The 20,913-nt window shown below is 47.7% G+C and overlaps 1 protein-coding gene across 4 annotated transcripts in view; it reads right to left on the bottom strand.

Annotated features, from left to right (window-relative positions):
- Window positions 1-758: 758 nt before the first annotated feature.
- The window catches only part of LOC144169343 (uncharacterized), a 116,724-nt gene continuing 96,569 nt past the window's right edge, over window positions 759-20,913 (bottom strand). For 3 of the 4 annotated variants that reach the window (XM_077698443.1, XM_077698444.1, XM_077698445.1), the window contains 4 exons: window positions 11,460-12,384; window positions 9,629-9,850; window positions 7,035-7,760; window positions 759-4,697 (listed from right to left, as the gene is read on the bottom strand). In XM_077698443.1, coding sequence (XP_077554569.1) covers window positions 4,242-4,697; window positions 7,035-7,760; window positions 9,629-9,850; window positions 11,460-12,384 — 2,329 coding nt within the window. In that variant the 3' untranslated portion in view covers window positions 759-4,241. Of the gene's footprint in view, window positions 4,698-7,034; window positions 7,761-9,628; window positions 9,851-11,459; window positions 12,385-20,029; window positions 20,866-20,913 lie in introns of those variants that run through there. The other variant, XM_077698442.1, reaches the window with a different exon arrangement.

Raw genomic sequence — 20,913 nt, 5'->3', positions numbered from 1 at the left:
CATTCTCAAAAATGAACGTCGCCTTCTTGTAACTCTACGCCTAATGACACCATGCTGTAATGCGCACAAATAACGACAATGCCCATATACATTATGCATTCCCGGAATATTCAAATGTTAATCGATGTAGGACAGATCCATATCCGGCAGGTTTATGAATGTAACAATCTCCTCCATCAACGCTGCGGCCTTGAGCCCATTCTTTACTTGTTTTTAAGTAATTCATTTGTGTTTACAATGAATTTGGTCTGCAAGACAAGCTCCGCGTGGACAGCATTGCTAAGTTTTTCTCACGAACGTCACTACAGAAAAGTGTTACAAGTATACAAGAACAAGGCCCTTCAGTTATACTATGCCCAACGACGAACAATACTTTCATTCTTTCTGACTGACTTCGGGAAGCGATCTCTCAAAGTGTGCTGCCATTAAGGTGCATCCACCAAGGCAGTGCTTTAAGGCAGATTTTGGGCACTTTGGGCACTCAAAACATCTGTTTTTTAAGTGTAATGTCTGCATATTTGAAAGAACATATGTATAATCGGCGTGTCGCGTGTGTTTTGCATGCGAAGGTGTGTGCTAGCGGTGCGCTCCGTTGACACTTTGGTGTCACAAAACTTTTTCAGCAAAAGTGCTCTTAAAGCAGTTACTGCAAAGCTGTCATTATGTTCCTGTACAGCTGCAGCTCTGGTAGCCATTTCGCGGGTGTCATAAAGGGGCATTTTTACGAGATAAATCACAACGTGCAAAAACCAGGGACGTTGAAAACATCAACAGAGCTTTATTTTTCCGCAAAGTACACAAAGCTGTGGTTTTAACAACCACCCTATAACTCAACAACCCCACAGGCCAGACACGCACCGCACGGTTCACTACCGTGCGCCTAACCATAGCAAGAATGTCTTTGTTTCGTACCTTCTTCCCAGTTACACAGCAGCCGCAGTTTTATACCTGTAAGCTTGCCAGCAGTCTTTGTGCACGCTCGATACAGCATTAAAAGCTAGCAGTAACGTTTAGCTCCTTATTTAGACTGACAGAAGGAGAGAATGGGAGGCATTTCTCCAACATACTAGGGTAGTGGTGCTTGGGGACGACTGGTAACAGGAGCCCATCCTAGAGAGTCAGATGCTTTCACAGAAGGGCAAATACAGATGTTTTCTCTCTCTCTCTATCCCTCTCTCTATCTGAAGCAAGTTCTTTCCTTTTCCCAGATTTTAGTGGCACGCGTTTAGCGCGACGACGATTATCGCAATAATTAACCTAGAAATTATTCGCATACAAGGTGCGAAAAGCAGGCGGTGCATATATTTCAGTTCACCTTTCATTTTCCATCGCAGTGCTACGCGAACTGCTCTGCCTACCGTAACAGCCTTGAAAATGTTAGAACGACATGTTTGCAGGCGGCATTCCTTAAAGGACTATATAGGCTTTAAACGGTTCAACGGATGTAGACCTGTGGCAGACAGCCTTTTAGTTTTTTTATCAACGGTAGCGTTCTTTTGGACGCGTGGAACACCTCCAGAAGAAAATGCTCACCTTCACACAGTTACTTGGCGAAGTTAGACCTTCCACAGCCCGCTCTATATATGGCAGTGTATACGACTTTGCACCTAGACAGAAGTCAATGTTCTGGCATTGTCAAGCGCTCAGGCTCAATGTTTGGACTGCCTTGATAAACCAGCTTCTGTTGTTCTTTTAGCACGACTTCTTTGCTTTATTTCTGATGAAACTCTAATTTCAACGTTCAGCGCCTAGTCTGGCATCAAAACTTTGAAGTTAAGCCTGCATGCATTAACCGTAAAGAATGGCGAGATTTCTATATCATCATGACTAAGTGCTCTGCTGCGTGACTGGTTCACGTACAACGTACCAATGCTATGGTGATATCCCTTCCACATGTTTGTGCAGTTTTGTACAGCCTACTGTACAAAGAAAGATCGTCTATTGCTCAGCGTTTGTAATGTTTTTGAATTAAAATAAAGATTGTTGCGAGAACACAGGCAGCATACTGAATGTCCATCGAGTGGACTATTCGAAAAATACTGCTTTTAGACCTCTATTCGACATTCACTTTACTCTCGTTGAAGTAGTCACCAACAACCACCCCTAGATATTGCTTTGCGTATATCGTCAGGTGCCTTCGGGACAAAGCTGCTGAGCGACAAAATGCCATCTCTTTTTTTTTTTCGGAAACATTCGGTTCATGGCCAGTCGCAGGACGTTGTCACATAACGCACAGAAAACCTCTGCCTACTTCTGTTGGCCTGCATTCGCGTCGCTTTCTTCTCCCAGCCGCAGCGCGTTCATGCTGAAGTCCTCGCGCGATGCTTCTGATTATGTGGCCCTTACACTTCTTCCACGGCGGCTCTAATAGTTTATGCATTTTTTTGATGCCTCTTCTTTAATTCCCAAGACCACAAGATAGGTTTAATGCCCTTGTCAGATGCCCTGTATGCCCTGAAGATGTCCTGGCAAGAATTGTAGGCTAGCGCTGTTTCAGCTGCTCTTTCATTCATTGGTGAGGACGTGACCCATACGCTCCTGGGTTCAAGCAGCGAGTTGGGCCTTAATAATCTGGCACCGTGATACGGGAACAGTTTGTCCTGCTCACAATGCCACAAAACGAAACCGACGTGCGGCAAACTAACTTAAGTGGCTTGTGTCTTCACGTTCTGTAAACTCAGACAGATTTCTGGTGGCTGATATTGGCAGTACTGCGGGAAATAAAAGCATGCTAGAAAGACTTCATAACGCACCCGTAAGCTAAAACCACCCGGTTTAGAGTGTCTAAACTCTAAATCTCGCGATTACCACCCAGGCTGCTCTCATTCGATGACACCTCTGAAGGACCGGCGACAGGTTTCACGCTTGCTGTTGTAATGCAACTTGTATGGGGAAAGCTAACTCTTGAGCAAACAAGAAAATTTGAAGACATTAGTTCCCTACAGAACGCACCCACAGTGTGCCAGTCTCTGTCTGAAAAGGCCGTTTTTTTAATTTGGCAATTTTTCAGCTTATTCAATGGCCAACCAGTTTTTAAGGAGACCTAGGCACTCCGAAGATGATGCTAACCATACAAGCAAAAAAATGTGCCCATACACTATGCAGAGATGGTTGTTAATCAGCATAGCCATAACGTTCAGCCGGTGTTTTGCATATGACCCGTGGCCAACCCATCTAGAAGTAACGAGCGGCAGCTCTTTGCCATCGCCACGTTGACAATGCTCCGCCGCCCGTACCACCATTATCGCTTTAACTGTGATTCACCCATTAGCTCGCTACGCGAGGGGTCCGCTGCGATAAACCCAGCCGATCTGCCCAACCTGATTTTTTTTTTTCGCGCATGCGCCTGTGGTTCCGCCGGAGGAGTTTTCTGCATACCCAAGACCATCAGATTTTCCTTCTACCCAGCCATATAAAGCTTCGTTTTAAAAATAATCAGTGCTCAGGAATCATGGTGCACGGTGTCAAAAGGGCTCAGGCATAGGGCTGCTAATACAAGCATGCTGTTCCTCTTTAGACAACCACGCCTTCAACGAGGCAGTTCCTCAGACCCCGAGTTAGACTGGCGGGTCGCAGTACGCATAACATAAGGACCGTCGGGAAGAAGGGCCAACAGCGCGTGTTGCTTGGTGAGAACATAGTATTGCTCCATGCCCGAAATGCGGCGCTGCGCTTGTGCAATGCACAGAGACTTGTCATGGCTCGTCCACCGGAGAATAGAATTTCACACCGCACATAACTAGTTTGAAACAAACGAAGAAGAACACTTCGTGGACGTTGCCTTGCTACTCGAATCCGGCGGTTTCAGGGCGTTTACGACAGCGTTGATATCCACAAGTATGTTGCCGCGATATCTTCCAAGTAGTAATTCAAAGAGCGTATGACTCGAAGTACAGAAGAAACACCGCTGCGCGCAGACACAATGGCAAAGTCCCGCCTATACATACACCTCGAAGCGAAGTTTCCCAAAGACAATACGCCGCGAGCGACTGCAGTCATTTCCCAGACAACTCGTTTTATAACACGATATACCTGTGCGCAAATTGGTCGTTCCACCCGATCTTCTCGCCTGAAGGCTGCACACGCATAATGCCACAGATGCCACCTCAACGCCAGTCAATCTTCGCGACCATGACCGAAAAACAGCAGAGGCAAAGGATGCACAGTACATAAGCGCACGCCAGTCATTAGAGGAACATCAGGATAGCCGTTAACGGGTAACACGTCGTATACGGCACAGTTCAAAAGACTTGCACGGAGTGGTTCTTGAAGTCGCACACAACCACCTCGTTCTGAGCGGTGACCGCAATGCCCGAGATCCAGCTGAACTGGCCGCTGCTTGAGCCCTTGTTGCCGAATGTCCTGACGTGGCGTCCGTCGGGCCGGCAGATTTGAACGCGGCCGTTGCCGCTGTCCCCGACTAGGATGAACCCGCGGGCGTCGACGGCCACGCACTCCGGATGCATGAAGTGTCCCTTGAGCGCGCCCTTCTGTCCGAAAGTGCAGATGTGCTCGCCGACGCTCGAAAAGACGTGCACCCGGTGGCTGCCGAAGTCGCACACCACTACGCGCTGTCCGTCCGCGCTAACTGCCACACCCGTGGGCTCCTGGAACATGCTCCGAGAGCGGTTGAAGGCGTTTTCCGGCTGCGCGTGCGTGCCGATCTCGCGCACGAAGATGCCGTCGTGATCGAGAACCTGCGAAGATAACACATAACACCACGCGTTGGTCAAGCTAGGGCATTACTAGTCAACAGAAAAGTGCTTTAAAAACAGGCGAATATGCACACCAGGATAGTTCAGGCATTTCTTTCGTTCCCTTACATAACGATAGAAGTCGCTGATTACCATACTGCTTTCCGATTCATTAACCTAACCGAGTCGATTTCTGGAAGGAATCCTTCCCATTGTCCATTTCGCGTGTCTATGTTTTTGCGAACTAGAGAAAAACGTCGCTTGTTTCTATGTAAGGAATGCTTCCTGAACGTAACATAAAATGTTGTCGATCCCCCGGGCCTCCATGTCTAAAATTTATACAGGTAACACAAATAATGATTACTCATCTTCAGGTGTTAACTCTAGGTACGCTATCAGCTCATTTCTAACGTTTTGACTTGGCTGCAAAACGAATATAACAAAACAAATATTCTGTATAATGGTTTCAGGTCAACGAAGTTTGTGCTCACTGCGAAACCCGCTTTTTTTTTTTTTTTTGCTTTTGACACATCGTTTGCCAGCATTCCGTTGTAAACTTTTGTAGAAAGATGAGACTTCAAAGCTGGGAAGTCAAATGAGGATGTAGCGGCGTTTTTATCACATTTCTAAGCACTTTACCACAGCCCAATTAATATCCTTAATACACGGACGTTTCGAATGACATGTGAGTCGGACGGCATCCGAAATTTGCTGTCATTCAAACTGCAAGGGGTTCTGAACAACTACACAAATTAAGTTCCAACCATACTTGAAAGTTTCAGTGTCCACCCGCCCATGTTTCGGCGTCTGCTTCCAAGTTTCGTTCCCGTAACTTAGCGAGTACTTTAAAGTACACGGTAAAATTTCGCCTGAGAAACATTTCTCTAAATAAAAAGAATTATCAATGAAAATATGCGTGCGTTTGTAAGCTAAATGCTAATTATTTGCGAGGAGTCGGCTATAATTAAAAATATACCTTTTTGGTCTGTGACCCCATGTGGCCCTTCGTTGTGCTGTTTTTCATTGTTTCATGGCTCTTACTTTTCTCTTTCTTCCCTTCTAAAATGTCTTAAAGCCCTTAGTCTCTGAAATTTATATTTATCCCTAGAACTTTTTTGTAGTTGTCGAGTTACAACAGCCCGCACGATGGTATGACTGTTTCAAAGGCAGTTGAAAGCCTCGAAGGTAGCTAACAGTATAAATTGGGCTCAAATGGCATCTCAGCCTAATGGCTGTGAAAAACACAGGGTAGGAGCTAAATGGTGGCTTTTAAGTCAAGTGACGTGTAATTTCCAGTACCCTGTAATCATTAGCGCCGAAGGGTATAACGTGCGTATTTGCGTGCAGACTTTGCACGGAGATCACACTTCATGGTGCGTTTTGGCTTGAAAACCATACCGGTGACCACACTGGCGGATTACACCCTATATAATCGAATAAAAATGCAGTGTAAGCAGCATTCACCGAGTTGGTTTCTCACCCAGTTCATGTTAATCTCACTTGAACAAGTATGCAAACTAAAAAAATGCCTGGACAAAAAGAAACGCGCTACATTAACGTTATAAAATATGTTTGGATTATCTAACACGCTCGAGTGGGAGGTGTTCGTGATACCGTATTCCAGAATACACCAAATTTCTCGAAAGAAAATTTATTGGTGGTGCTTCTAGCACTACAGCAAGAGAGTACACGCTGAATTCTAGGGCGTAATAACTAACAAAACTGCCAAAAAAGTAGATAAATCTAGTTAGCGCGCTTTATTGGCATATAGCACTCTTTCCAGCGTCCCAGCAGCGATGGCGCCACGGCGAGGTTTCACGCGCTGGAGCAGCTGTACGGACCAATCAAGAGCGGCTTTCTCATGCCATAGTGGGGCGCTTGGGGTAGCCCCAGCGGAAAAGAGGCGGTGCGGGCAGCCAGTCGTGGGCAATATCCATAGAAACGCTTGGCTTTGATGACATTGTTGAAAAATCGCAAATCAATGAACTAGACAAAACATTTCGTGTGACGCCTTCGAGAATGCGAGAAAGCTTTCCGGGTTCGAGTGTGCCCAAATTTTTAGGGCTAAGGGATCATGCTGCCACATAACTGTCGAACGTAGAACTTGAAGCTATCGTTATGTACTGAACCGCAAACTTAAGCGATCAAGCTGTAATGAATGTTTCCCACAATACTGAAGAGACCATTTTAAGCTAGCTGCACGAGTAAACTATTTGTGGTTTTTATGTGTGTCTGTGTGAAGTCTGTGTGGGTGTGAGTGAGCCCCCGTGTACACGCACACAGAAGGGCTGGCTATGACGTTTCTTGGTGTCATAGCCAGCCCAGGCAGCAACCACATACCTGTATTCTGTGGTTGCACGTGTCGCAGACGTATATGCGGCCGGCGTTGTCGATGCATATGGACTCGGGACTGCGGAAGTGTCCCGCCGAGCGGCCCTTCATGCCAATCTGGCGGCGGAAGTTGCCGTCCCTGTCGAACACGTGTATGCAGTGCTTCCACTTGTCAGTGATGAGGATCTCCTGGTCGACCGGCGACAGCGCGATGCCGAAGGGGCACAGGAACTCGCCCTCCAGCTGGCCGCGGCTGCCGAACGAGCGCAGGAACTTGCCCGTGCCGGAGTCAAAGGTGAGCACCTTGTGGTTGTCCATGGACACGACGAAGATCTCCGAGGACCACGGGGACACTGCGACGCCCGAGGGCCGCTGCACGAGCCCGCTGCCGAGCCTGGTACGCGCGATGAACGACTTTGAGCGGTACAGCCGCGACTGGGCGTCGGCGGTTGCCTTCTGCAGGTCGCCCTTGCTTTGGTTCGGTGTTTCGGTTGCTGCCGGCCCCGATGTAATGGCGCCACTGGACGGCGAGGAAGAGGATTGGGTGACGTCCGGGCTGGCGCTGGGTGGTGAGCCTGGAGGGTCACCTTCGTCCTCGACAACTGCAGCGTCGGCCCGGCATTCGATAGTGACGCTGAACGCCTCAGGATCGAAGCTTACTTGCGTATTGCCCACGGAGGTGACCTCGGACAGGGCGTCGCCGGCGTCGCGGTGCAACTTCATGAAGACCCGAATCTGGTTGTGACATTAGAAATGGTGCACGCAAGTTTTAATTGCCGCAAATTCTGACAAGAAAATCGAAGATGTAAAAAAAAAAACATTTTTTGCCACTGCTCGCGCTAGGACTAATTTTTCGCTAACGGGTTCCAGCGTTCGTTTTCAAATTTAACGAACCAAGGGTAACATCGTTTTCCTAACACGTCTTGTGCGAGCTGCGTTAATCACAACGTATACATTTACCAACACAAATTTACAACATGTCTCTAGTATCGCTTATACTATCGGATATTTTTTAAGGATCGAATGGACGTGCAACATCTATCTGTTCGTCGCGGTATCGACCAGCGTTTACTTCAGAAGTTAAAAACTGAGTATACCTAAAATCTTTATTAAATGTACAATGTCTTGCCAATGTCACGGTGGTGCTTCGAAACTAGCGTTACTTATCCTGCAATTAGAGCTGCAGATGCCTCTCGGCGAAATCGTCTAGGGGTAATTTAATGAGCTGACGCATGCCATTTTTATCCGCACTATATTGCATGTCCGCAATTGCCCCCATTTAGAACATACTGGTTGATCAGTTCAGACTTACAGGTAATTAGGCCAAAGTGTGTCCGGTCCTCAAGCCTGTCCCGATGACCTCGTCGAATCACGGGAGGAAGTTTTGTCTTTATTTTTGAGCTGACTCTACTAGAGTGAAGTCTTGTTCTTTGCAGTACCAATCAGACACGATTATAGCACGCCCGCATTGCGTAGCATGCGACGCGTGCAGAGGAGTAACTATTATTTTCTCTTTTTTAAGTTTAGTTGGTGTGATGTACTATCTCTTAAGCAGCCACACGCTGAACTGCATGCGGCACTCATATATTATATTGCTTGGACACGACATGCATAATTTTTTGCAAGCGTATCCTTTCCCTGGGAATCTACCGGAACCAGTTGGGAACGGTTCCCTCGGTTCGTTCCGGATAGGGTTCAGTTCTAAAATGGCGGAAAAAAATGCGGGTTCGGTTCGGTTCGGTTCGGTTAGGTTCCGGCTCCGGGCAGAAATTCGGGTTGGGTGTCGGTTTTCGGTTCGGTTTCGGTTCCGGGCAAAAATTCTGGTTCTGTTCCAGTTTTCGGTTTGGTTCCGGTTCCGGGCGAAAATTCTGGTTCGGTGCCGGTTTTCTGTCCGGTTCCGGTTTCGGTACGTTACACTGACTATAAATAAAATAATTTTTGTTACACCTCCCGTAAAGGTCGAAGAATTCGAAATTATGGTATTCAGGCATCCTAGAAACACCTCTGCGACGAGGTGCGCAATAGTGAAGGGCTGCAGATTACTCTAGCTCGGTTTTTTAAACGTGCCCTCTCATGACACTACATTTCCTGCTCGCCGCCTCATGCAAGGAAAGAAAGCGCCGGTAGGAAACACAACGCCCGGCCAGTGCTCCGCTTCCTCCGCAGCAGCTACTCAGTGATGCAGCCACGGTGCGCATGTGCCACATCGTTTCCTAACAAACAGCCTTTTCCGACGCATCTTGTAACCCAGACCAAAAACGAAACGGAAGAAGAAGGCGGGACACACTTCAGCGATGCCGTGTACCTTTCTCGTGTCAATGTCGTCCCTGTGGTGGTTTCAAGATGTTCAATAATTATTAAACACTAGTTGAATTGTTAGTTTCTTTACTGTATTGTCAACTGACCTAACGCCACACGCTCGGTAGTAAAGTGATGTCAGCGACCCCCTGATACATTATATATACGCGTGAACGATTTCAGAGCAATGGACGAAGTCACCTGCAACGGGGGCACGATACCTCCTCCTTTCCTGTATGCCCAGGAAAAGTATAGAATGTCTCGAGAACAGCCGCCTCGTTCAAGTGGCGCATCTCGGAATTCACCTTTTCGCTGGGGTCCTGCAGGTGGTCGAACCCCTTGGCGGCGAACAGTCGCGCCCCAACGGCAGCGCCTCGCACCTTCTGTGCCACCTCGTGGAGTCCCGACTCTTCGGCCGCCTTGGCTGCCTCCACGCGCTGCAGGAGCTGGACCTCGGAGTCGCGGACCTTCCGGACTCGTCGTTCGGCCTCCTGTCGAAGCCTCGCCTGCACCTCGCTCTGGCTTGACTGCGCGCATCAACACAAGGCGATTCAGGGGACGCGCGAGCTGCCAGTCTCCTAACGCAACCGGAACATAGAAAATGTCGTCGAAAAGTACTGCTGCTGGGCCTTGTTTGTGGATGACTTTAAACTGACAGACAAAAAAAAAAAACGCGTCACAGTCGGAAGAGTGTGTATTTTTAGAGCTTACAGTGTTGCTTGCCTATTTCTTGTTGAGTACGTATGTTTTGTTTCTGCGTTTGACGTAACGCGAGTATGCATCTATAATGTTCCGTTTCAAACGAGCTCGCACTGTGTTTGTAATTGTGTATGCAGCCGTAATGCGACCTGCCTTCTCTGTTGTGTCTCCTCCTTTCCCTGTAACCGCCGTAGCACCATTCGCTCCATAACCTTTCCGACGCAAACCAACCAATCCTCCTTTTCCCTCTCCAGCACACGACAAGCTCAGCCACCCGTCGCTTAAGCTGTGCGAGAAAGCCACCCTACTGCAATCGCCGGGTCAGATGTGCAGAAAAGCCGCCTTTGGGCGGGGGCGAAAAACAGTGAATGTCAGTTGGAAAGCAAAAACAATTCGTGGTGTATGTAGTAGCGAAAGATAGCAAAGACGAGAACACACAATACACCACAGAAAAGCTGTAGCGACAGGCTGCAGATAGCACGAACTGACTTTTTATGGTAAAAGAGTCTGTGTCAAACTAGCGTCGCTTTTTTTTTTAATTTTTATTAATACCTTGCGCAGTTTTCTACAGCGGAGATTAGGAAACACCAAAAACGTGTGCGTAGATAGCGGCAGTGAACTATCTAACAATGTATTCCCACACATCCATCTGAAAGCAATAGCAAACTGAAAGGTCGAATAGCTCATTGAAGAAATGAACGTATGCAGCCGAAACAGTCTGCATGATGTCTTAATCAGGGTAGAATAGTCAATGGCTTCGTGTAAATGCCACAGGTGCTAAAAGAAGCCTTCACACAGCAATACTCGTGTGTTGAGTGCTTTTGCCCTTCCTTCTGTATTTAACCATTGAATGAACGCATGCTGTGCAGCGCCTCTACGGGCTCGTACAGCTCGGAAGAAATAATAAAGAAAGGAACAGATAAGTGGAAGATTTTGTTCAGCCAGCGCTTATCCCGAGTGTAGTTGGCAACTTTTTTAACAATTCTAATAAATGCTTGTTCTACCATGAGGTTTAAATTCCACACCAGCAGTTGCAGTAAACATATTGAAAGTTAAACGTGTATCAACAAAACTGTCGTGATTAGCTTGGACGAGACTTCTCAACAGTTTGCAATTAATCAAAGCACATGATCGAAGCCGTTACATACCGCGCGGCACGTTACTTGCACCTTTCCTATTTTTTTCTTATACCCCATTTCCCCGTTTAAATACACTTTTAAAGTCAAATACAAAAAGGTTGAGTCATAAACAATAGTTTTCCAAAATACGGACGTGATGTGTACAGTGAGATCGTGCACACCTACATCAGTTTGCCATACGCACCACTCGTGAGCCAGTCTTAAACGGGTGAATAAAATGCTTGCGGTAACTACTCTGATAAACAAACACCCGCATGCATGCAGGACAACCACGATGAAATCAGAACGGAACCCAAACCTCGAACTTCTTATATCGCTGAGTAATCTTGTCGACGGTGGCATCCAGCTGGTCGGCTATGTGTCCCAGCTGCTTCGCCAACTCTTCCACGTGCCTCGCCATGCAGAGGGAACAGTACGAGAGCTTGCAGTGCTCGCAGAACACGCTGCTCGCGCTGACCGTCTGGCAGGCGCAGCACTGGAGCAGCTCGTCCATCGAAGCGTAGTCCGACTCGAGCAGGTCCAGGATGTTCTGGAGGTGGATGCTGGAAGGGAAACCCGAGATGCCTTCCTTTGGCAGCGGCACCTCGGCGCGGCACTTGGCGCAGCGCAGCCGGCTCGCGTCAGCCGACATCACGCTGTTCTGCAGGCAGAGGAAACAGAAGGCGTGCTGGCACGGAAGCATCTTGGGCCTGTGGAGGCGGTCCAGGCAGATGGGGCATTGGACCATCTCTTTCAGGCTGTCGGTTCCCTTTGAACTGAGGATCGTTATGGACGCCTGTCGTTGCGCTTCACTGCCACCGTTGCCGTTCGTGTGCGGGGAGCACGATCCGTTGGTGTCCGTGACGGACTGGCTTGCGGATCCGTACCCGTTCACGTTGATGTTTGAACTTGCTGCCGAATGGTGTGAGCCGTTGGAGGACGAGGACGAGTGTAGGTTGACTTGTGCCATGGAGACTTGAGGACACGAGGGGATGGACTCTGTGGAACTGGATGAGGATGAAGAGCCGTGCGAGCTGGAGTGGTGGGAGGCGGGGTGCATGATGGATGTTGACGGTGTGGACGAAACGGAACCGGCTGGCCCTCCTACAGCCGACGTGGACGGGCTGTTGAAGTGGCTCCGATAGTCAGCCACGGAACCCACCGCGGGGCTGCAAGCGGGTGTTGTGGGAGCAGTCCTCACTTCCATTTTACTCGGGAAGTGGACCAGTTTGGGCTGCGGGATCCTGCGACGAAAAGAAATATCGAAGGCGACGTGAGTACAATATTGGCCCTTTGACTTTCCTTTGAAAAACATGCAGAGGTAGCCATGCAAAAACGCTTTTCCTAATGCGTTCTTCCATCATCTGCAGTGTGTTTACCTTCTGTGCGCTTATTTCATATCGCTGTAAAAACTAAAACGTCCACGAACCATACAATGGCATTCATGCTACCCACATCCTTGACCGTTTTACGCAGGCCACCCACCCGGAATGGGATTGAACTTACGGCAGAATAACAACACATCATGCAGACAAATGAGTAACCTAATATAGTCAATGAAAACTTGCTTGTTGTCTAATAACCTAAATGTCCTTAATTAGCTGTACCTGTATTCTCTAAAGCAGGTGTGGTAGGTTAAAGTATCCAGCAAGAAGAAAGATTTTTCCGGAAATCTCGGAAATAGTTGCATGCAGTAATTGCAATGAACTAATACCGGAGGCAGGTGGTCGATAAAACGCCCCGACGGCAAAAGAAGAATCATCTTCTGATCTAATGGAGCACCAAACTGATTCCAGTTTCTCGTGCCCAATATCAAGCGCCGATGAATGAAGTGAAGAGTGAATGAGTACAAAGACTTCCCCGCCTAAGCTGGGCCTGTCGTTCGGATGAGCTATAAAATCATCGGTAAAAAGACTTCATTATCGCAAATAGACAGGTTCAACCAAGACTCTGTGCCCATTACGATGTCAGCTTTGAAAGAGTCAATTAAAACTGCAAATTCTTCGACCTTATTTATTAGGCTCCTACAATTACAATTGCAACAAAATCGCGACGGGCACCCCTTTTGACAACTTGCCATTATTTGCGCGCTGGCACAACTTCTTTCTTTTCCATATCCCAAACGAATGCTTGGCCGTTGATAACAATCCGGTCATCCGGGGGCAGACATCCGATGCACCAGATCCGAATCTTAAGGCTAGGGCGTAAGTACCTAGGCGTTTGTCTTTGATACAACCCCGGATGCTTTAGGCGCATTTCGAACATATTTAAATTCTGGGAACGATAACGTGTAACGGTATCACCGCCCCGCTCCGCACTACCAAAAAAGCATCTACAAAAAGGAAAGTTCTCGACATTACCGTCTCTGCTAACCAACCAGCGAGCAACCTGTTCCAGCGTGCCATGCATAGGTAACGAACGGAGGGCTCTATACACCCGCCTTCTTTTTTAATTAACGCTTGATCTGCCTTTATACGCGGCAGACATTTAATTGTGATCCAGAAAGCTCGTTAAAATAAACTCCCATCAACTTGAACCGGAGCGAATAAAACTGAACAATCCACACGTTTAAAGCTTGCATTGCGGAAAGGAATAATGTATTATTCCTGTAAATCAATTAATCCTGTGATTTCAATAAAAAACTTATTGAAACCCCAACCCTGAACTCTAAACCAGGATCTAGAGAACCTTAATTCCCAGGTTCTCGTACCCAATGAATTATTCCCGTCTAACTACGCAATATTTCTCTGCAATAATTCTGCTATTTCTGCCGGGTGTTCCTCTCAGAAATGATTTCCCCGAAAGCAGCGCCAACCTTATGAATTTTGGCGCTCAAAGCTGGACTTAACACTGAACCGTCAAGCAGATATCAATATGCTGTCTAGTTTGTTTGAGTTAGTAGCTGCCGTATGTTCCGTCCCTCGAAATTAACAGACTCGATACGGCGTATATAGACTGCGTCTACCGCGTCCTGCGCTCGTTACTCGGAGCATTTTATTTCTTGATGAATATGAAGCTACACGGCGTGCATATTGCGCGGCAAATGCTATCATAAAAAAACCACACTGTTTGAGTACGCGTGTTAACAGCTCGAGAAAACTTTCCCCGGAAATTCATATCTCGTGGTCTTTTTTTTTTTTTTCTTTCTTGAAAGCCTTTTCGCTGGTGACCGATATGATACGAAGGATTTCGTGTTCCACCGCTCACCTCCGGCACATTCGGGTTTTTTTCCCGCATTGCGCTTTGTGACAACACTACTACAAGTTTTCGCTGCGCTGATTCACGCTTTCCTTTTTTTCTTTTTTTTCGATGACTCAATGCGTGTTCCCTCAGTACTCTAAAATACTCCCAACTAACGAATAAGTGAATAGCGCCTAATTTAGAGTTCCAATAACATTAGCAGCCCGGGCCGCATGCGCAGAAATACAAAGCCTCAAGCAAGGAGGCAAACGCGCATGTAGCGACAGCTATATTCATAACAAGCGGAATATCTTGACGGCGTCGCAAAGCACGACGGAAGGGGCGCGCAATACATCCCCACACGCCCACGTGGGAGTCTTGGCACCACCACCAGGACGCGCGCGATGGTACTCGTTACGGCTTTCCTTTCGGCTTCTCTTCTTTCGCTCCGGGGCAACGCAGGTTGCGTAATTGTTTTACGGTTGCATCTGCAATTACGTAAACGATGGACGTCGGACCACTTTCACCTCGTGTACATGGCACACCCCGGCGTCGTAAACTGGCCGAAGGGGCGCGTTTTTCCTCCGGGTTTATTTTTGCGCGCGCGTGGTCACAAGGAGGAAGCTCCGCAAGAGTCATCATTGATGCGCGTCCCGCTGCCGTTCGATCACCGAAAATAACACGTTTGTCTGCGGCTTCGGCAGCGAAGCCGGAATACGTAAAAGAGGTCCATCGCCATTCCACGCGTGATCACTCAGTGCGGTTTGCCTTAGCCACGCCCCTTGAATGTCAGTGGCGTGGAGGAGCACGCCGTACGAAGCTGGCCATCTTGCAGACAAAGCTTTAGGGCACCCCATCTCAATTGCGCCAACTCTCGTCGAGCCAAAGTTGACGAAGTGAGCAACAAAATAAAGATTCGCCCTAGAGGGAAAAGTTTCGCCTTGCCAAAGTGAGTGTCGAAAGAACCTGATGCGGTTGTTTTGCTCGCGATTTCGACAGTGAATTGGTCTTGCATTCAAGGTTCTAGATAAAGAACACTAAAAAGCGGCGCAGCCGGGTCTAAAAACACTTGAAACTTTCACAGGCGCACTGCCTACCTTTTCATGATGCTCGGGCTAAAAGGCATACATAATGTACGCGTATTTCTGCAAACCTATAGACTAAGGCTGGGTTCAGACTGTTGCCGCAACTGTCGTAATAACTTTAAATAATGACGTCGTTCCACGTCTCAGCCAACCAAACTGCCTGACATGCCGTTTTTTTACGTCCGTTGTTCACGATATGGCTTTTGCGTCGGTAGTATCAACATAGCCTAACACATTGTTAGGCCGGGTTTAGACTGTGGCCACAACAGTCCTAATAACTTAAAGAATGATATGTCCTAGCCAACCGAACTACGTGACACGCTGCTTCTTTTTTTTTTACGTCCATAGATCACGATATGGCTTTTGCGTCGGTAGTATTAACGTAAACTTAGGCCAGGTTCGGACTGCTGCCGCAAATGTCGTAATATCTAAAGAATGACGTCATTTCACGTCTCAGCCAACCGAATGGCGTGACACACCGCTTTTCTACGTCCATAGCTCACGATATGGCTGTTACGTCGATAGTTTGAACATAGCCTTACTGAACCGGAGATACGTTCGATAAGTATTTTGGATGATAACGGAATTATTCGTTAGATCCGGCTGACTGGAATACAGTACTGATAAACTATACATAAAATGACTATGCATACTGTCGATAGGTTTTGGGAACTATCGATGGTTTTAAGATATTCATCTATTCATACAATTGTTGGTAGTTCTACAAAGCTAACTACAGTCCTCGTCCAGGAACGTTGGTGCAACCTGCATGCTGTGCTCTCTAGAGGCAATTTTAGGGGCGAAGCACCTTAGGACCTCGCTTTGTCCATGGCTTGTCCCTTGGAGTCCGCGTACACAGTGTTGCGCATGCGCGAGGAGCACTGGATTGGATTGGATTGGATTAAATTGAATTGCATCGGATTGGAGTGGATGGGAATTGTATATACTGCACATACGCGTTGTCACTCATTTACATGCGCGAGTGGGCAATGCCACGGGTGATTTACGGGAAGAACGATCCCCAGTGCTTCGCCCACCCGTCATGATTCACTTCGTGGAGATGCGTGATTTTTTTTAGCTGAACTGGTACAGGTTAGTGCAGTGTCGTGCAAACCAGGGCAGAGTGCTACTGCAGCTGTCAGCAAAAAACTGAACATCTGCTGCACTGCTTGCCCCAGTGCATCCAGTGTTAATAAAAAATGCCTCTTCTGCGTCGATGTTTAATAATCTAGTTTGCGGATAGAACTGCTCCAGCAACCCGTTCCCCTCTTAGGGCTATAGGTTGAAGATATAAGTAAATCCCATACCAGCAGTAGTCAAAAGTTTTACAGATATGCGAAATATCAAGAAAACCAAAATTCTCAGCGACAGCGCAAATATGTGTGAGCTTGTCAGCGGAAGAGCAATCATTTTGTTTCACTATATCTGTGGTTTTTACCGAAAGATACGCATAGAGATTTGTGATGTTACTAAAGTTATGTCCTCAGCGGTTTAATTTTCATTGATTGCACTCCATTCACTGAAGAAATGCACCGACTATTTAGAGAAATTTTGAGAACTGACAGGCACGTACGCACGCGCATGCGCACACTCACGGTCCTGTAACTTCATTTCTTGATTTTTTGTCAAAATGTGAAAAGAATAAAAAGAGCATAAATAGCTAAACTTAAAATGGCCAGCTGAAATCAAACTAAAAAATTGTTTCGGACTGCAATATCCTCGCGATTATACTAACGGACTTCAAAAAAAGCAACGCAAAAAAGTTACCTCCAGAAAAATCGACTCCAATAAACGTGCCGGGGCTCGCGAAGATTAGCTTCGCATATTATAACAGCTCAATAATAGCCAACATACTGTTATTTTTTGCATCGGTAGTAAATAAATACGATCGCCTTGGGGTGAATTTTGAAGAACATTGGATAAAACAAGAGGTGAAAAGTGCATTCACGACCCATTTCTGTCGCCCTTTAGGAAAGACTTCACGCAGTCCCACTCCCAGAGTCCCTGAGTCACTCGGATTCCTTCTACTATCCCGCTCCTTTTACAAGTGAGCAGCGGTTCGTGTTGACGATGACGATGCATTGTTTTTCAAACAGCGAGGTATTCACCGTATGTTACGAAAGAATGGCCCGACAGGATGAAACATAAGAATTCCGAAATACGTCGCCGGGTACGTGACTTGGCGCGTGGTGCGGCTCCGCCCACACGACCAGAAGCAAGCGCGTCCCGAGTGGGCCTAACCCAGTGCGCGCAGGCGTTCGCTCCACTGCGTGCTTCGTGTGAGCGTACGACTGGGGATGGGATGAGTGCCATTGGAAGCTGCGACGCTCGCGAGGAATCTTCGTGGGTCGAACTGCGCAGAGTCGGTGTCTGCTGGAGGCGTAGACGTGTATTGCTATGTGCGCACTTCATCTCCTTTCCGCCCAAAAGTTCGGCGGGTCGAAAATATGTGGGGTGGGTGAATGGGCGCTCCTAGGTTTTTGGGAAGCTAGCCGAGGTCGGAGAACTGGATTTTTCTCTCTCACCCATGCCTGCTTTGAAATCGTCCAACTTATATTCTGGAGGCGTATTATTTGGCAGCGTATTCAGCTGATGAGGACGAGATGGTGGCTTAAGTTAAAACGGCTGGAAATTTGAAAAAAAAGAAAATGTAGCTGGATGCGGACTGAACGACAGGATCCTCATACAAAAACAAGAATTGTAAGAGTCGGCGAAATCGAAGCCGTTGTTTAAAGAAGCATGTAAAATTGGTGGGGGTGGGGGCTGGATCGAGCCAGGCAAGTCAGACGTGCGATGCCATTAGTGGCAACTCATACACTATGCATCATTCGAGTTGTCATCCCTACGCACGCTCGGCGATTGTACCAATTGGCCAGCTAGGTGTAGGTACCTTAATCTTAACAGCTATTACTGCTGTTTTAAAAAGTATTACGTCACGAATGAAGGTAGACCAAAGCCCGCGTGTAGCTACTGTGACCTATCAGAGCAGAGTAAAAAGAAATATTTGGTCGCCCTTTTTCACGGGATTTTGAGAGATTTACTTCCCATGCGGACATTCCAGCAGTCAAAGAAATTTCTCAGGAAATATACTGGCCTTACTTCCTTTTCAACAATAAATAACCACGTTTAAAGTCCAACAAGATAGGAGCACGACAAAACTGTAAACCTCGAAACGCGCTCAGCACTGATTTAATCAGGGCGTATAGCTAGCAAGAACTATGTGAAGTACTCAATTCATGAAGTAATTGCAGGACACCATAACGATTTCTGACCTCTTGACAAACAAACGCCTACCTTTCCTACACATACCCAATGCACCCACGACTTGTCCAAGTATTAGAAAGGGGCCTAACTATACTTATCTAGTGCATTCAGAGGCGGCATATTTCATAAGGCTTTCTTTTTCTGCAGTTAGAACTAAGGCGTATAGGCAACCCTAGTTCTACGTAATCGTGACTGGTAAACGTCTGTGACTTCACTTTTTACGGTAAGTGACAGAGCCAGTAATCATATACGTAAAACAAATTGTATGGCAAAGAGCCAACTGATTAAGCACGAGCTCCGAAGTCCAACACAACTGACGCGATTCACATTTGTAAATCAAACTGCAGTTGATAGTATAATAAGACATGAGCAACTGAAGTCGATGGCTCATGTAATAACCTATATATAAAACTGTGCCTATTTGCCCGTAGCGTGAAGACGACAAAGATGTACTTATCTTGCGACTGGGCGGATGGTTCGCGCCACGCATAGTGTAGCTTTGAGCAGATCGTCCTTTTTTTTTTTTTTTTTTGACGAGGTTTCATCAAGAACACGAAAAAAATATGAAGAATTCCCAATGTTCCGCTACACAACGTCGGTAGTGGCGTAAAATGAAAATACTAAACACAGAGTGCGTTAACTCCATTATAGCAATGAAGTATCCCAATCAGACGGAGATAGAGGCAGCACGCATTCCCACTCATGTTTCTTGGTGGTGGATTTGGTGGGCAGCCTCCAATTGCACAAACAATCCATGTGACGTCATAAGAGCTGGACGAGAAAGTGGCTGGTGAATTGCGAGGGCTTCGCCCGCTTTCTTGAATATCTAGCTTAATTGATTGCAGCTCGCGCTAAAATCTGTATCTATCTTATTGAGGTGAAGCAGCCTTCTGAAGGAGCCGAATTTGAATTTTGGCTGCCTGGTCCCTGTAAACATAATAATTAGAAATTATAAAGTTAATATCAAAATATATCGTTTCGAAATTACCTCAGTAAACACTACACAAAGCTTCGTTAGTCGTTTATACATTGGTCGTAAGATGGTCGCCTAATTTCTTAACCCTATTTCTAAGCGATATTGGAGCAGCTGCGATTAGCACTGCCCACCTGATCATACACGTCCAACTGGCACAATACAAACTTCAAGCTAAGAGCACACTGACCGGTGTCTCTTCTGACGCACACAAATCGACCCGCAGCTGACAAACACCGCACATGTCAGGGGTACAAGGGCAAGACAGGCGCATTGACACGTGACAAGTCAGTAGCCACTGACCTGCGGCACGTCTCGGAACGGAGTCACAACGCAACAATCTCCACACGCGCAGAGGTCGATGCATATAAACGAACGGCACTTTACCTCGACTTGACGCGCTCGGTCCGCTCGGAGGTGCCGCTGATGTTTACCGGTGCATTGACGTCGTTATCGCGGGGCCTGATCGAGAAGCTGAGGGACCTGAAGATCGCCGCAGCGGCCTTCCTGACACCGTTTCTCCTCGACCACGACGGCGGAGACGACGACGACAGTTGTGGCTTCTTCTTGCTGTTCGACTCGAGAGGCCTCGAGCCGTCCTTACGATCCAGCATCATTGCAGAGTGACCGCGGTCGCAGCCGTCACTTTCAAGAGCACCTTGGCAAAAGCTTCCTCACACTCGGAAGGCGACTCGCTGCGGTGGCCACATCCTTCGCGTGAACGACGACGCCTCCGTCTATTGAAGGAGGCGCACGACGATGCCTCCTTCTACTGAAACCTTACGGCCAGTCACCGATCGCGTTATGTGGTAATGTTCGATCGCGTCAGTTACGCAGACAGCCCGTCTGGTAAGTCGTTGAGCAAACAAGGGCGAGTATCCAGCGAGAATTCTTCCCCCTCGGGCGCTGCTGCGCCACGGACTCTCCGGCGCGCAAACACACGCTGCACGCGCAACGCGCGAAAGGCGACAAGGACGCCGTCATGTCGATGACGATGCGCCGCGTACGACTCCGCCGTGACAGTTCCGACGGTTCTTGGCAAGGGCGGGTCGGACGATCGCACCGTACGCCTTCCTTCGACACTTTCACTCCAGCCTGGGGGTCGTGCGTCTCGGCCTCGGCCTCGTCGAACTGGAAGACCGCAGTCCCGGTGTGCGGCGTCTGTCGCGAATCGGCAACCAAGGCGCCACGCCGGGGACCGACGCGGAGTTCTTCCCACTCTTCGGTCGACGCGCGCACGCGCGTGTACATCACGACGCGGCCGAAACACC

The sequence above is a fragment of the Haemaphysalis longicornis genome, unplaced genomic scaffold, assembly GCF_048455015.1.
Source record: "Haemaphysalis longicornis isolate Haplotype H1 unplaced genomic scaffold, Haemaphysalis longicornis Haplotype H1 scaffold_2, whole genome shotgun sequence".
NCBI classification, from domain to species: domain Eukaryota; kingdom Metazoa; phylum Arthropoda; class Arachnida; order Ixodida; family Ixodidae; genus Haemaphysalis; species Haemaphysalis longicornis.
Note: the sequence above shows the minus strand (reverse complement) of the source record. Positions and strands in the feature narration are given on the sequence as shown.